Source organism: Micromys minutus (assembly GCF_963924665.1).
Source record: "Micromys minutus genome assembly, chromosome: 3".
In the NCBI taxonomy this organism is placed as follows: Eukaryota; Metazoa; Chordata; class Mammalia; order Rodentia; family Muridae; genus Micromys; species Micromys minutus.
In genome coordinates this window covers 86,740,370-86,756,378 of record NC_137972.1, presented here as the reverse complement: position 1 = coordinate 86,756,378, position 16,009 = coordinate 86,740,370, and the positions used below count along the sequence as shown (strand labels likewise).

Genomic DNA, 16,009 nt, shown 5'->3' with positions numbered 1-16,009 from the left:
AAGAGGATCTAATGATTGTATACCTAAATGATCCATATCAAATAGCAGCTCTTCACTTTTATTAAGTGCTTGCTGTTTGTCAAGTATTCTTCTGTTTAGTAACTCAGTTATTCCTCATGTTTCCTGTGGGTAAATATAGTTGTCCCCCAGTCTATGGTGGAAGGAAATGAGTGTAAGCAAGGACAGGCTCAAGCTGCCTGAATTGGAATATACACACATACACGCATACACACACACACACACACACACAGAGAGAGAGAGAGAGAGAGAGAGAGAGAGAGAGAGAGAGAGAGTAGAGAAGAAGAAAGCTTTTGGTGAGTGGGGGAGAGATGGGGAGGAGAACTGGGGAATACAGACAAAATATATTGTATACATGAAAGAATGCATAATATTTTAAAAGAAAGAATGTAAGTGTAGCAGATACATAACATATATCTTTAATGCTGGTTCTATCTCAACACAACTGTGTTTGTCAACAAAATTTTCACGAGCATTTATTGATATAGCTAACCCAAATCTCATGCAGGAGAGAAAGGCATCAAGCAGATGGGAGCTTGGGCCTTGGTTGGGACAGCTTGGCCCTATAGCCGTAGATGTGTTTAGGAAGGGCTGCTTAACTGCTTTGTGACTTGGTTTCCTTCCCTGTAAAATGAAACAGCACGCACGCCTCCTTCTCCAGAGTAACAAAGGAGATGGAACGAGGAGCTAAGAATTGTCCCTAGCACCTCAACATCTTCTGGGACAGCCTGGAAAGTGATCTGCTGGGGCAACTGTAGCTGAGAAACCAGCATGACTGCATAGACAAGCTCTCAGAGCTGTGTTCTCCCACTTGCTGCTCCCTGACAGAGCAACTGAAGCAATGTTTGGGGAGTCTGGGGTTCCTCCAGCCACTTTCCTCTTCCACTAAGAAAATCAGTGTAAAGAAGGAAGAATAGAGCCTGGGGAAAGACAGGGAAAGAGCGAGTGTCTATGACACAGGCCTTCCTGGCATCAGTGTCAGTGTACAAATGTTTCATTGTTGACACCGTAGAACAGGGGTTCTTGAGTTAATGGTTGTGATCCCTTTGGGGGTCCGACCCTTTCACAGGGGTAGTCTACCAGACGCCCTGCATATCAGACATTTACTCTTTGACTCATAACAGTAGCAAAGTTACAATTATGAAGTAACAACGAAATAATTTAAAGGGGGTTCACCACAACTTGGGGAACTGGATTAAAGGGTCACAGCATTAGGAAGGTTGAGAACCACTTAGTCTACCAGCCCACCTTTTCAAAGGTACATGGGGAAGTTTTTTCTTTGTTTTCTAAGTATGTTTTATTGAATCGATCATAACCATGCCCAAAGAAGATGGCTACGGTCGTTTTTCAAAATCACAGACGCAACACCAAGCAACTTGGAGTTTAATGCAAATTTCTTTCTGACATTTATTTACTGGAATGTTCGTCAAACGATTAAAAAGTATTTGTCCTGCCATGGAGTCTCAGTTTTAGAGACAACACTGGAACTAACTCCTCTGGGAGAACAACCGAGAGACAGATACATTAAACAGGAGGGTAGGGTTGTTTGCGAGGGTGATAGCTTTTTCTCAAACTCCGTCCCTGAGGATGTATATTATCACACTCCTGTTTACACTTTATCCAGGGTGTGAGGCCTAATGAGTTGCCTGTGTCAGATATGAAAGCCTGGGCAAGATGAACAGTTTTCATTTTGTGCCATAAAACTTCAGACCAGAAGGTCATCAGTGACTCAGGGATAAAGACTGCAATGTGAGAACCTCAGAGCAGAGCACCCCTCCCCTCCTCTCACTCAGCACCCCTCCCCCTCCTCTCACTCAGCACCCCTCCCCCTCCTCTCACTCAGCACCTCTCCCCCTCCTCTCACTCAGCACCCCTCCCCCTCCTCTCACTCAGCACCCCTCCCCCTCCTCTCACTCCATGAGAGCACAGATTGAAAACATTGCCTGGGGCGCGTGCGGTTGGGAACGCGGAGCGGACGAATTCGATTCAACGGGGTTCCGGGCCAGGCTATGGAGCAGGTGAATGAACTAAAGGAGAAGGGCAATAAGGCCCTGAGTGCTGGAAATATTGACGATGCTTTACAGTGCTACTCTGAGGCAATTAAACTAGATCCCCAGAACCATGTGCTCTATAGCAATCGCTCTGCAGCCTATGCCAAGAAAGGAGACTACCAGAAGGCCTATGAGGACGGGTGCAAGACTGTTGACCTGAAGCCTGACTGGGGCAAGGGTTATTCAAGAAAAGCAGCAGCCCTTGAGTTCCTAAACCGGTTTGAAGAAGCCAAACGAACCTATGAAGAAGGTTTAAAACATGAAGCCAATAATCTCCAGCTTAAGGAGGGCTTGCAGAATATGGAGGCCAGGTTGGCAGAGAGGAAATTCATGAATCCTTTCAACTTGCCTAATCTGTACCAAAAGCTAGAGAATGATCCCAGGACAAGGTCTCTGCTCAGCGACCCTACCTACAGGGAACTCATAGAGCAGCTACAGAACAAGCCTTCAGACTTGGGCACAAAACTACAAGATCCCCGGGTCATGACTACTCTTAGTGTCCTCCTTGGGGTTGATCTGGGCAGTATGGATGAAGAGGAAGAGGCAGCAACACCCCCACCCCCACGCCCTCCCAAAAAGGAGGCCAAGCCAGAACCAATGGAAGAAGATCTTCCAGAGAATAAGAAACAGGCACTGAAAGAAAAGGAGTTGGGAAATGATGCCTACAAGAAGAAAGATTTTGACAAGGCCCTGAAGCATTATGACAGGGCCAAGGAGCTGGACCCTACCAATATGACTTACATAACTAATCAAGCAGCTGTGCACTTTGAGAAGGGCGACTACAACAAGTGCCGGGAGCTCTGTGAGAAGGCCATTGAAGTGGGCAGAGAGAACCGAGAGGACTACCGGCAGATTGCCAAAGCTTATGCCCGAATTGGCAATTCCTATTTCAAAGAAGAAAGGTACAAGGATGCTATCCATTTCTACAACAAGTCTCTAGCAGAGCATCGAACCCCAGATGTACTCAAGAAGTGCCAGCAGGCAGAGAAAATTCTGAAGGAACAAGAGCGGCTGGCTTATATCAACCCTGACTTAGCTTTGGAGGAAAAGAATAAGGGCAATGAATGCTTCCAGAAAGGGGACTACCCCCAGGCCATGAAGCACTATACTGAAGCCATTAAAAGGAACCCAAGAGATGCCAAACTGTACAGCAACCGGGCTGCCTGTTACACCAAGCTCCTGGAGTTTCAGCTGGCACTCAAGGACTATGAAGAGTGCATCCAGCTAGAGCCAACCTTCATCAAAGGTTATACACGAAAAGCGGCTGCTCTGGAAGCCATGAAGGACTATACAAAAGCCATGGATGTGTACCAGAAGGCATTAGACCTGGACTCCAACTGTAAGGAAGCAGCAGACGGTTACCAACGCTGTATGATGGCACAGTACAACCGACACGACAGCCCTGAGGATGTGAAGCGGCGGGCCATGGCTGACCCTGAGGTGCAGCAGATAATGAGTGACCCAGCCATGAGGCTCATCCTGGAGCAGATGCAAAAGGACCCCCAGGCTCTGAGCGAACACTTAAAGAATCCTGTAATAGCACAGAAGATCCAGAAACTGATGGATGTGGGTCTGATCGCAATTCGGTGATAACTTGCTTTTCCCCTCTTCCCTTCGCCAATGAGGAAAGGCGAGCTGGGATGGTGGCGAGCAGCACTGGGCAGAGGGGGGAGAAGAAAGGCTTATCTTTATATTTATACATGCCTACAAGGAAGACAAACTCATCCAGCGCCACCTCGGGCCCTCCCAGCACACGCATGGTCTCTTCACTGCTGCCCTCAGTTCCGAGTGTCCTTCCCTGCCCACTTCCAGCCTCCCCGTCACTGTCTCGGCTGCTCCCCTATAGTTGGTTATTTTTTATTTGGGGCAGTGGGTGCATACGGGGAGGGGAGGGTATTCCCAACCTAAGGTCCCGGCTGTCTTTACTTGTTCTTACCCACATCCCTCCTCAATAAAACAAGCCAGTCAGGCGTGGTTATACGTTGAAAAAAAAAAAAAAAAAAAAAAAAGGAAAAGAAAACATTGCCTGAAACGTGTCATCTCTAGACCATATTCTTGGAAAGCACTGATCTCCGGAGACTTCTCTTTACTTCTCGGGTTTTCTCTCAAGCAAACTCTTCTCTGACTGCAAGTGAAGTTGTGGCCCTCTTTGTGCCTGTTTTGAAGCAGTAATTTTCCTTTTGGTCTTCTCTAAGTGCTTCGTTTTTACCTTCCCCCAAGTAAATTAAAAAACAAAAGCCAAACAACAACAACAAAAAAAAAAAAAAATTCTTTAGAAAAATAAGTCAAGGAATAGCTAGTGATGAATTTGCTTGCTGCTTTTTAAAGAATTTGTGTGTTTAAATAACAACACTCAAGTGCCAACATTACTCAAGACCAAAGCTAGAAAGCCCCTGTGGCTGTTCTTGAGGCAGTGTCTTACAGTGTAGCTCTGGCTGGCCTAGAACTCAATATATAGGCCAGGATAGCCTTGATTTCACAGAATTCATTTGTGCACCTGCTTCAAAAGTAATTGTTTTTTTAGATCTTTAAAATGATGTACATAAACAGTAATAATTCATACCAAGCCTTAGGTGTATGCAGTAGTGTGCATACTTAATACTCACAATGCAGCAGGTTCAATCTTCAGAGACTTAAATCCTCAGGTGTAAAGTGTGTGTGTGATTTTATAAATACACTCAGAGAAAGACCCTTGGGCAGCAGTTCTCAGCCCATGGGTAACGACCCTTTTGTGGGTCACACGACCTTTTCACGGGGGGGGGGGGGGGGGCTGGTTGCATATCAGACATTTACAGTACAATTGATAACAGAATCAAATTACAGGTTTGGAGTACTAATGAAAATAACGTTATAGTTGGGGACCCTACAACATGACACACTGCATTAAAGGGCCACAGTGTTAGGAAGGGCGAGAAGCACTGCTTTAGGGAAAGGCTGATTCCTGCATCTGTCTCATTCCCGTTCTCGATGCTCATGGTTGGCGAGGCCTCACTGAGAGCTCATACAAAGTCTACCAGGGTAAGCCAGAATGCCAAGGATGCTGAGGGGCAACTCCCATAGGCCTGAGGAACACCAGCTATTGCTTCTCTCTTCCCTGCTCCCAAACAGACCAACACCTTGCCATTGCAATGCCCTTCTGTGCCAAACTGTACTAAGATAAACTAAAATCTGGATTCCTCCATCTCCAAGCATCGATGAACCTGAAGGACGCATCACGTCGAATAAAATAAACCAGTCACTATGAAGAAACTCCCGTCAGGTTCCATTCGTAAGCCACACTGAAAATAGATTCGTGGAGACAGAGAATAAAGATGGCAGCAGGGGACAAGACAAGGAGAAATGGAAGTTGTCTGTGGACAGAAAGTCTAGGTTATAGATGATGAGGATCAGATTGCTGCTCAAAACTATGCCTGTATGTAACAACCCGAGCTGTGTGTCTAACTATGTCTCCTATTGCCTGCTCTTGTCACAGTAAAAAGAGAAAACAGGAGGGGCTTCTATATTCAATCAGAAAACCAAGGTGCACGGAACAACCTATTTTAGGATGTGTGGAGATGGAAAAGGGCATTTAACTCTCAAACCTCCTTGGTCAGAACAAAAATAGCTACATTTCTCTTGTCCTACATGTCCAGTCACATCAGTGAGTCATTAGTTATTACCAGATACAGAAACAAACAAACCACAAAGGTGACAAAGGAACCCTCATGCGTCTCTTAACCCACAGGATACCTGCTTACAGGAGCTAATTCTTTGAGCATGACCTCTTTAGGCTCATTCACAGACACGCCCATGCCCAGAACACACGCAATGACCAAACTTTGATTATTTATTTGTTGTCATTTTATTTTATGTGTATGCATGTGTGTCTGTGCACCAGTTGTGTGCCTAGTGCCCAATTAGACCGAAAGAGGGCAACACACCCCTTGGAACTGGAGTTATAGACTATTGTAAACTGCCATGTGGGTGTTTGGAATTAGTCCCTGGCCCTCCAGTACAGCAGTCATTGCTCTTAACAGCTTAGTCATCCTTCCGTTCCCAATTATTATTTTGTAAATGATGCTTTGGTCTGGGCATGATGGCAGAAGCTTGCAATGCTGGTACTCCAGTGGTAGAGACAGGAATATTACAGATTTAAGGCCAGTATGGGCTACAATTGTGAGAACTTATTACCAACCCTCCAGACCAAACCGAAGGTTGTTGCTTTTAATTCTATACATGTGGACTGGAGAAAACTGTGTCAACTTCTGGTTTCCAAACTGATGAGAACGTGAGACGGACAGAGGAAGGACAATCTCAGTGTAGTCAAGGATCTGCCTTGTCTCCCATCAGTGTGTCACAGCTGTGACTTTCCTTTGTCCTCCACAGAACACGTATCAGTTATAGTTCGAATTCAGAGAATGATATCACCGGTAAGATTACATCTTTCATTTTCTGTAGTCACCCCCTTTTCTAACCATAGCCAGGCACGGCAACACACCTGTGATCCCAGCAGTGGGGAGGTAGGAGTAAGAGAATCACAGATTTGGGGGTCAGCTTTGGCTGCATAGGAAGACCCTGTCTCAGAAAACAAACAGAAAAGGAATGGGGAAAGGCTAGATTTCCTTTCCTAATGTAAGTGTAATATAAACCCTGTGCTTTTCTCCACCCCTGGCTCTTGTTAATTTCTTACATATTCACATGAAAACACACACACACACACACCACACACACACACTTTAATAAAGCAGGATCTCGGTGTACAATCCAGGCTAGCCTGAAACATGTGACCCTCGTGTCTCAGCCTCTATGGTACTAGGATTACAGGTGTGTGTTGGCAGACCTGCTAGTCTCTTCTGTGTTTTTTAAGCACTTTCAATACCCTATATTTTTTTAATTGGAAAATCTCTGCATTTACATTTCAGATGTTATCCCCTTCCCCCAATTCCATCTACTCCCCCCTTCCATTGCCTCCAGGAGTGTGCTCCCTCTCCCAACCAACCTCTCCTATCTCAGCACATTGGCATTCCCCTTCACAGGGAAAAGGAGCCTTGTCTGGACTAAAGGCCTCTCCTCCCACTGATGCTACAAAATACTATCTCTGTTGCATATGCACCTGGGGCCATGGGTCTTTCCGTGTGAACTATCTTTGGTTGGTGTTTTAGTCTCTGGGAGCTGTCGTGGGTTTGGTTTGTTGATCATTTTGTTCTTCACATAGGGTTGCAGACCCTTTCAGCTCCTTCAGTTCTTTCTCTAACTCCTTCATTGGGGTCCTAGTGTTTGGTCTGATGCTTAGCTGCAAGCATCCCCCTCTGTATTGGTATGACTCTAGCAGAGCCTCTAAGAAGGCATCCATATCAGGTCCCTGCCAGTAAGCACTACTTGGCATCAGCAATAGTGCTTAGGTTTAGTGGCTGCATATGGGGTGGATCCCCAGGTCAAGCAGTCTATGGATGATCTTTTCCTCAATCTCTTTTTTGTTTGTCCCTTTATTTCCTTCCATGGCTGTTTTATTCTCCCTTCTTAAAACAAACAAAAAAACAAAAAAAAAAAAAACAAAAACAAAAAACAAAAAACTGTGCCAACCACCATCTGGCCTTCCTTCTCTTTGAGCTTCGTAATTTCTGTGAATTGTTTCTTAGGTATTCCGAGCTTTCTAGGCTAATATCCGCTTATAAGTGAGTATATACCATGATTCTTTTGTGACTGGGTTACCTCACTCAGGATAATGGCTTTAAGTTCTATTCATTTGACTAAGAATTTCATGAAGTCATTGCTTTAATAGCCGAGTAGTACTCCACTGTGTACATATACCACAATTTCTGTATCCATTCCTCTGTTGAAGGACATCTGGGTTCTTTCCAGCTTCTGAGTATTATAAATAAGGCTGCCATGAACATGGTTGAGCATGTGTCCTTGTTAAATGTTAGAGCTTCATTTGGGTATATGCCCAGGTTCCTTCAGCAAAGTGGCTGGATATACAATCAACTCAAACAAATCAGTAGCCTTCCTCTACTCATAGGATAAACAGGCTAAGAAAGATATAAGAGAATTGTTACAAAGAATATAAAATACCTTTGCTGAAGTTGTTTATCAGCTATAAAAGTTCTCTGGTAGAATTTTTGGGGTCACTTAAGTATACTATCATATCATCTGTAAATAGTAATATTTTGACTTCTTTCTTTCCAATTTGTATCCCTTTGACCTCTTTTTGCTGTCTGATTGCTCTGGCTAGTACTTCCAGTACTATATTGAATAGGTAGGAAGAAAGTAGGCAGCTTTGTCTAGTCCATGATATTAGTGGAATAGCTTCAATTTTCTCATCATTTAGTTTGATGTTGGCTACTGCTTTACTGTATATTGCTTTTACTATGTTTAAGTATGAGCTTGAATTCCTAACCTTTCCAAAACTTTTAACAGGAAGGTATGTTGTTTTTTGTCAAATGCTTTCTCAGCATCTAAAGAGATGATCATGTGGTTTTTTTTTCCTTTGAGTTTGTTTATATAGTAGATTACATTGGTGGATTTTCACATATTGAACCATCCTTGTATCCCTGGGATGAAACCTACTTGATCATGGTGAATGATCGTTTTCATGTGTTCTTGGATTCGGTTTGCAAGAATTTTATTGAGTATTTTTGCATCAATGTTCATGAGGGAAATTGGTCTAAAGTTCTCTTTCTTTGTAGGGTCTTTGTGTGGTTTAGGAATGAGCATAATTGTGGCTTCAAAGAACAATTTGGGTAGTGTTCCCTTTGTTTCTATTTTGTGAAATAGTTTGGAGAGTATTGGTATTAGGTCTTCTATGAAGGTCTGATATAATTCTGCGCTAAACTCATTAGGTCCTGGGATTTTATGGTTGGAAGGCTTTTGATGACTGCTTCTATTTCTTTAGGTGTTATAGGACTGTTTAGATGGTTTATCTGATCCTGATTTAACTTTGGAACCTGGTACACATGGAAGTTAAACAATGATCTACTCAATGATAGTTTGGTCAAGAAAGAAAGAAAGAAAGAGAGAGAGAGAGAGAGAGAGAGAGAGAGAGAGAGAGAGAGAGAGAAAGAAAGAGAGGGAGGGAGGAAGAAAAGAATCAAAGACCTTTAAGAATGTAATGAAAATGATGGCACAACATACACAAACTTAGGATACAATAAAAGCAGTGCTAAGAGGAAAACTCATAGCTCTTAGCACTCTAAAAAGAAACTGGAGAGAGCACACACTAGCAACTTGACAGCACACCTGAAAGTTCTAGAGCAAAAAGAAGCAGATACACCCAAGAGGAGTAGATGGCAGGAAATAATAAAACTCAGAGCTGAAATCAACCAAATAGAAACAAAAAGAACCATACAAAGAATCAATAAAACCAGAAGCTGGTTCTTTGAGAAAATCAACAAGATCAATAAAGCCTTAGCCAAACTAACTAGAGGGCACAGAGAGAGTATCCAAATTAACAAAATCAGAAATGAAACAGGAGACAGAACAACAGAAACCAAGGAAATTTAAAAAATCATTAGATCCTACTACACAAGCCTATACTCAACAAAACTGGAATATCTAGAGGAAATGAACAATTTTCTATCCTATAGATCTTATGATGGTGATTTTTCTCCCTTCCATTTTTCCCATAGTACATAAACTCTATGTAGTTATTGCTTTGGTGTAATATGTTTCTTAAAGTCCATATGTTGGGTGTTGGAGGGATTTAGTAGTACTGAGCTATTAGAATCATGAGGTCATGAGGTGAGATTACTGGCGTTCATAGTCTTTGGGATGATACAGCAAGAGATCCTTCACAAAAAGAGGCCCCTCTGTCTTAGATTGGCCTGCCTCCACAACAGTGAGAAATTCATTGTTCTCTGTCTACCTGGCTATGGGGAAACCTTACTATTTAAGGTCGAAATCTGCCATGTTTGGCTATCTCCTCTGAGCTTGGTGCAAAATGGAAGATTCTCTTTGTCAGCATGTTAGCATTTTTTTCTAAGCTCTGCCCAACAGTTACCTAGCAAGAGCCAGGTATGCCTGGCTCACTATAGAAGGGACTCTTTGTCCTCTTCTTTACTCTTTCTCTCTCTTCTTTCCTCTACCTGCCTCTCTCCACGTGTTCCTGACTGGCTCTCTCTCTCTCTCTCTCTCTCTCTCTCTCTCTCTCTCTCTCTCTCTCTCTCTCTCTCTCTCTCTTCCTCCCTCCCTCCTTTCCTCTCCTCTCTCCTCTCTCCTCTCTCCCTGTCCTCTGTCCCCTTTCTTTCCCCTCTGTTCCCTTCTCAACCCCCATTCGCATGCCCCCAAACAAACTCCATTCTATACTAGACCCATCATATGACTGATACTGAAGGAGGAGAGATGGATGCCTCACCATAAGCCTGCTGAGATACTCCCTCCCACCATACCATGCCATGCTTTACGAACACATCATTGGTGCCATTGAGTGATCATTTAGAGTTGTTATCTAATGGGTATCAGAGCCAAATGTAGTGTGTGAATTTGGAAGCCTTTAAGACCAAGAGGCATCCCAGTGAGGAACCTAGAAGTATCAGCAAAGACATCCCTATAGAGTGAAGACAGAAGTTATTATTCTGTCACTGTTGGTGTCCTGGGGACAGATCTAATAACTGAGCAAGCAGTCAGACTAGATTGGTGGGTCATCATGAGGTCAACTAGAGGCTAAGGGTCAGTGCCCAAGGGAGAACAGTACACCTAGGCCTGGGATTTTTGAACCATAAGAAAGAAACGGTTGAGAAATAGCACCAAAGAAGAGATCAGCTAGAAGAGCCAGTAGTGAAGACTGGATACTTCCATCCTCAAAGATACCAGAAGGTGGCTGAGAGCTCAACATCCCTCCTTTGAGACCAGAGACCATTTATACTGACCATTGGGTAGCTTACCAATTTGGTAGTGTTTAGATGGAGAGATCTAGCAATCCAATGGCTGGAAAAATCAAATGGTTGGTTTTACAAAACATATCACCCTTTACCAGCAGGGCTTCTCTTTGTTAGACCTTACCTGGGAAACCCAAATCCCCAACACCCTCTACCCAAGGAGAAGGGTCACATAGCCTTGACAAACCTATAAGTTCAATTCTTTCCCTGATAAGATCTTACCCATCTGGGATTCCTGAAATGCCTCTCCATGCTAATGAAGCATTCATAGAATTTTAAACTCTGGCCCACGGTTTTCATCTACTCTAAAAACTCCCTTCTACTCTCCGAGGTCCATATACAGCCCTTCTCCTCCAAGGAAAAGGTGCATGCATAAAAACCCACCCAGAATAAACATATGCTCACAAGCTAAGATCATCTAAGAGAGCTGATTCACTGAAGATTGGCAGAGAAGGCCTACTTCTTAAAAAGCTGTGTCTCCAAGATCCTCTGAAAAGGCATTTCCCTGCCCGATCCCCCCAGCACCCTCTCCCAGTCAGACCAGGATCCTGCAAAACCAGCCCAGTCCAGACTGGGCTTCATCCTTCCAGCGAGGTGTGCAGCAGTGTCTGGTCACCCTGAGAGTGAGAAAACAGAGGACTTGGAACCACAGCTGCCCACCCCCCCACACATGCATACCACATGTGATCTAATCTGCAGTCTCCTTTTACCGCAGCTCAATTACAGCAAATCTGTATGCGTGTTCCCATGCTTGCTCGGGTGACTAAATCTCCACATGTGCCACGTACACACTCGATCATAGAAACCTCACTACAGCAGGTAGGATGCGCATTTTTAAAGCCAAAAACCTTTGTTCTGCTAATCAATATGCTCTGTATGTTTACCTAAAACAATTTTCAGATGTAGAATTAGTAAGCACTTGTTCAACGACTGGACAACTGATTTTTTTATGTATGGTATGTAATCATACTGGATGCATAAAATATGAAAATAAAACGGATACATATTGTGGTATATATAAGATATATTGTATATAGCATCATAGTGGTTTATGTGACATAGCATGATCTTGTAGAATAACAGGGTGCCCTGCCAGTATTTTAAGAAAATAAACTCATTCCCTACTTGTTTCTGCTTATTTTTAGATCATCTCCTTGGTCTTTGTGGTGATTTGGTTTTTAAAACATCATGGAGAAAACATGCAAAATAAATGAGCACCTACTATAAGGAAATCAGACTTAAGGAAAGTGAAAGGGAGAAATGTCAAAATAAAGCACCTTTGCCGGTGTTTTAGATTCAGTGGATGAAATAGAAACACAATCAGGAAATACAATACAGTGCATGTTTATACTAATAAGTTCCAGAGACTGAGGCAAGAGAACAGCGATAATGCAGGATTCTGAAGCCAGCCGGAGCAACACAGACAGACCAACAGCTCAGTGGCTAAAAGAACCACCCTGAGAATCAGTGCTGGGTAGTCTTCAAATATCTGAAAACACAGGTCTGGAAATCCACAGTTCTATTCTGGTCAGTGCATGTGGGCACTGGCGTCGGAGCATACACACACACACACACACACACACACACTGTAACAAAAAGAGAAAGAGGTTAAAGAGAAGATAATAGCTAAACTCTAAAGAAAAATAATTTATACAACCACAATCATAGTGCAACAAGAAAAAAGGAATATTAAAGTAACAATCTGCATTAAAGTGCGCATAACTGCAAGGAGAAAATGGCTTTGTTTTATTTAGGCAATATAGCTCATTCCAGTAAATTGAAGAAAACTGCACATTAAGTCAGTCATTCATTCTACAGATACATTGAAGAAACAATTTTCCTACTTTCTTCTAACTGAGGCATTCAAGGGCTCTATCAAATATATATACAATTTTATAGGCTCAACGTGCATTTAAACAAATAAAATCCAATTAAATAGCTCAGTGTTTTGAAACAGGTACGAAATAAATACATGACACATTATTCCCAAAAGGTACTAGAAATACTTGACTGTGTTTGTACATTAAAAAAAAAAAAGGTTTCCTGCACTGTGTAACCAAAGGCCAGACAATGTGTAAACAGAAACTGCCTCTGGATGAGAACATAAAGATTGCATCTTTAGAATTTCAGTGGTACGTTCAGAGTACATTATTGTAAACACTAATTAGCAGGCAACATTCTACAGACAGTATTTATGTATCCTCGGCAACTGTTTTCTGCTGAATTTTCTCTTTTTTAACTGTATGTTCAAAGAAGCCTCATCTGAAGCAATTATCATGCACATATAAGTGGTTTCAGTAATCAGCATGTGATCGCGGCTGGTGGTAGCATTTTCCCAAGTGGCTTGCTGTTGTGGTCAAAAAAATACTTTGATTCGGGGTTTTTTGTTGTTGTTGTTGTTATTGTTTTTGGTTTGTGATTTCTTTGACTGACTCAGTTAAAGTGTGTCTCTCAGACACCTTCATCTAAGGTCTTACCAAACGTTACGGTGTAGCTGAATTTTAAAACCTTACATCATTATTATCATTTTTTGCTATTGTATGTGTGTGTGGGCGTAGCAAATGCTTTTGCATGCTAAACCTTCAGGGTGGACCTACATTTAACTCTTTGTAAATTACTTGGTAGGTGTCTGCCATTCCTCCACAGCGCTTACAGAGGAATTAAGGACAGAGACTGATACAAATCAGGGGAGCAGGAGCAGGAGGGAAAGGGGGAAAGGAACTAAGTGGATTTAGCAGCTCCAGCCCAGAAAGAGTAGGGCAGAAGATCCATGCATCAATCAAGGCTCTTGGTTCCAAGAAGATGCTCCGTTTATCTGATTATAGGGGGAAAAAAGATTTTCTTGAAAGAAAACAAAACATTATAAGATTCACATCACTGAGCCCACCAGAAAACAAAACAAAACAAAGCACACATCATAACCAAGACACGAATCCTCCGACATCTTCCTAGCAGTTTTTCTCCCTGATAGTCAAATTGTCCCTGAAGATCAGATAACTTTACTGCTATCCCCCAGGAAACAATCTTTCCAAGTTAGCTGTTGGTCAGCTGAGCCACTTCCTCACATAATTCTCACTGGTAGAGCCTCAGTCACATCTACAGAAATCCCCTCAAAATCACTCAGTCTTGGCAAAGGTGCTCCTAGGTGGGAGTGACCAAAGCCCATAGGACTTCCAAACTACTTCATTTATTCAACTTCACTTATTCTTATGAAGTAGCCACAGTATGCAAGGCCCAGTCACCTGGCTGAGTTCCCCAGACGTTACACTGCATTAGAACTTTTTAGATGTTTCTCTTGGCATTCCAGTCCCTTCCACATTACCTACCCTAAATTAAAGGTTGTCCCAGGGTTGGGATCTTGCCATATTATGTGACATATTGCCATGTATTCAATAAATATATATGAACATATAAATCATAAAGGAATAAAATGTTATATACATAAATGGTGCAAGAAAGAGTATTGTTGATGTGGAATTCTAGATTAACCTTAAAGAAAAAAAAAAAAAAACTAATGAGTGTTCGAGGGAGAGGGAACAGGATGTACCACATCCTGGAAGTGTGAGGTTGAGGGATAGATAAAAAGACGGAGGGTATTGGTGATTTAAACATGAAATGTCCCCATGCAGTATCTCAACACTCGATCACGATGTGGTGGTACTTTTTAAGAAGTTGTGAAATCTTTGGGAGGTGAGTCTACCTGGAGGAGGTGGGTCACCAGAGGCCTTGACTTTTATGCCTGGTCCCATACTGGAGCCATATATCGTCTCCCAGTCCATTAAGGTGTGAGGAGCCCCAGCCACACCAGCCACGTACTCCCGCCCCCATGAACGAGCTCTGTCATCCCTTCTGCTGTAGCTTGCTCTCTGTTGCTGCGACAAACACCATGACCAGAATCTACTTCAAGAAGCAAGGAGTGTAGCAGTAAATTAAACTGGAGTAAAATGGTGTAAAACGGTGCCGGCACCATTCGGGCTACATGGTGTCTCGGCGGCTCCATGCTGCCCCCAAGTACTCTCAGACCCAGGCAGACCACGAGCCATCCCCTTCCAGCTGTCTCCCTGCCAGCTAGTACTGAGCTCACATTCCCCACAGCCCAGTAAAATCATGACAATAATCAATAATTTACCAATCAGATTTATATGTTAAATGCTCAACCAACAACGCATCCACACAATAAGCTTACAACCATTTGACAAAGGTGCAAACCGCCCACCTAGATAAAACAAACTGACCCAGAGAAACCCTTAGAAATAATCATATCTACCTATGACTGTTAAGACCAACTGGATCTAGAGCCTCCTCTTTCTCCTTCTCTCCCGCCTTACCAAAACTTTGTCCCCGCCCCACTCTCTACTGTCCAATCACGTATCGCCTTGACCTAACTAGTGCCAGCCTTCACCCGCATATAGACATCAACCCACAAAAGGGTATATGTCTCAGTCCATCACTGAGAGAGGCCAGGGCAGGAACTCAAGCAGGAATTGAAATATAAATCACAGAGAACAATGCGATTTAGCTCCTTCTCAGGCTCGTGATTAGCTAGCTTTTTCCTACAGCACAGACTCACTTGTGTAGAAATGGAAGCAACACAGTGGCCTCAGCCCTCCTGAACCAATTAGCGTTAGGTTGGAACTGTTGTAAGACCCCCCCCCCCCAGGAGTCTTAGCTCAGGAGCGCAACCCACAGAACACAATCAGATGATAGACCGCTGTAAAAATAAGAGGTTTAATCTTAATTCCATATTCATCCGAGGAGGGAGAGTCAACCTCAAACTCAAAAAGCATACATCTTTTAATAATTTTTTTGTGAGGGGGATGAACTACTATTTTACCATTGGTCAGCAGTATAATTTTCAGAAAGAGGAAAGGAAGGGGGGAAAGAAAACTGGGAGAAACTTTGGCAGTAAGGTTGTTGACAATTTGTAGTTCTTGGAATTCAGTACAGGGAGGGGTACGGGAGCAATCAGCATAGCCTGACCTGTCCATTAAAACTTTGTTTTTATACTTTTAGAACTTTGTTTATATATTTTTAAAACTTTGAGGGGTTCTGTCCTTGTTTTGTTTCTCAGAATTGGGTGATTAGAGC

At 42.9% G+C, this 16,009-nt stretch overlaps 1 protein-coding gene across 1 annotated transcript; it reads left to right on the top strand.

The window, feature by feature from the left end:
* The first annotated feature begins 1,973 nt into the window (after positions 1-1,973).
* Positions 1,974-4,048, top strand: LOC308418826 (stress-induced-phosphoprotein 1-like). The gene has a single exon (XM_080914385.1). It carries the CDS (start codon positions 2,028-2,030, stop codon positions 3,657-3,659), a length of 1,632 nt encoding a protein of 543 aa, XP_080770511.1. The 5' UTR covers positions 1,974-2,027; the 3' UTR covers positions 3,660-4,048.
* Positions 4,049-16,009: the final 11,961 nt, after the last annotated feature.

Coding starts and splice junctions, on each gene's coding strand:
- LOC308418826 (XM_080914385.1), top strand. CDS start 2,028: ATGGAGCAGGTGAATGAACTAAAGGAGAAGGGCAATAAGGCCCTGAGT.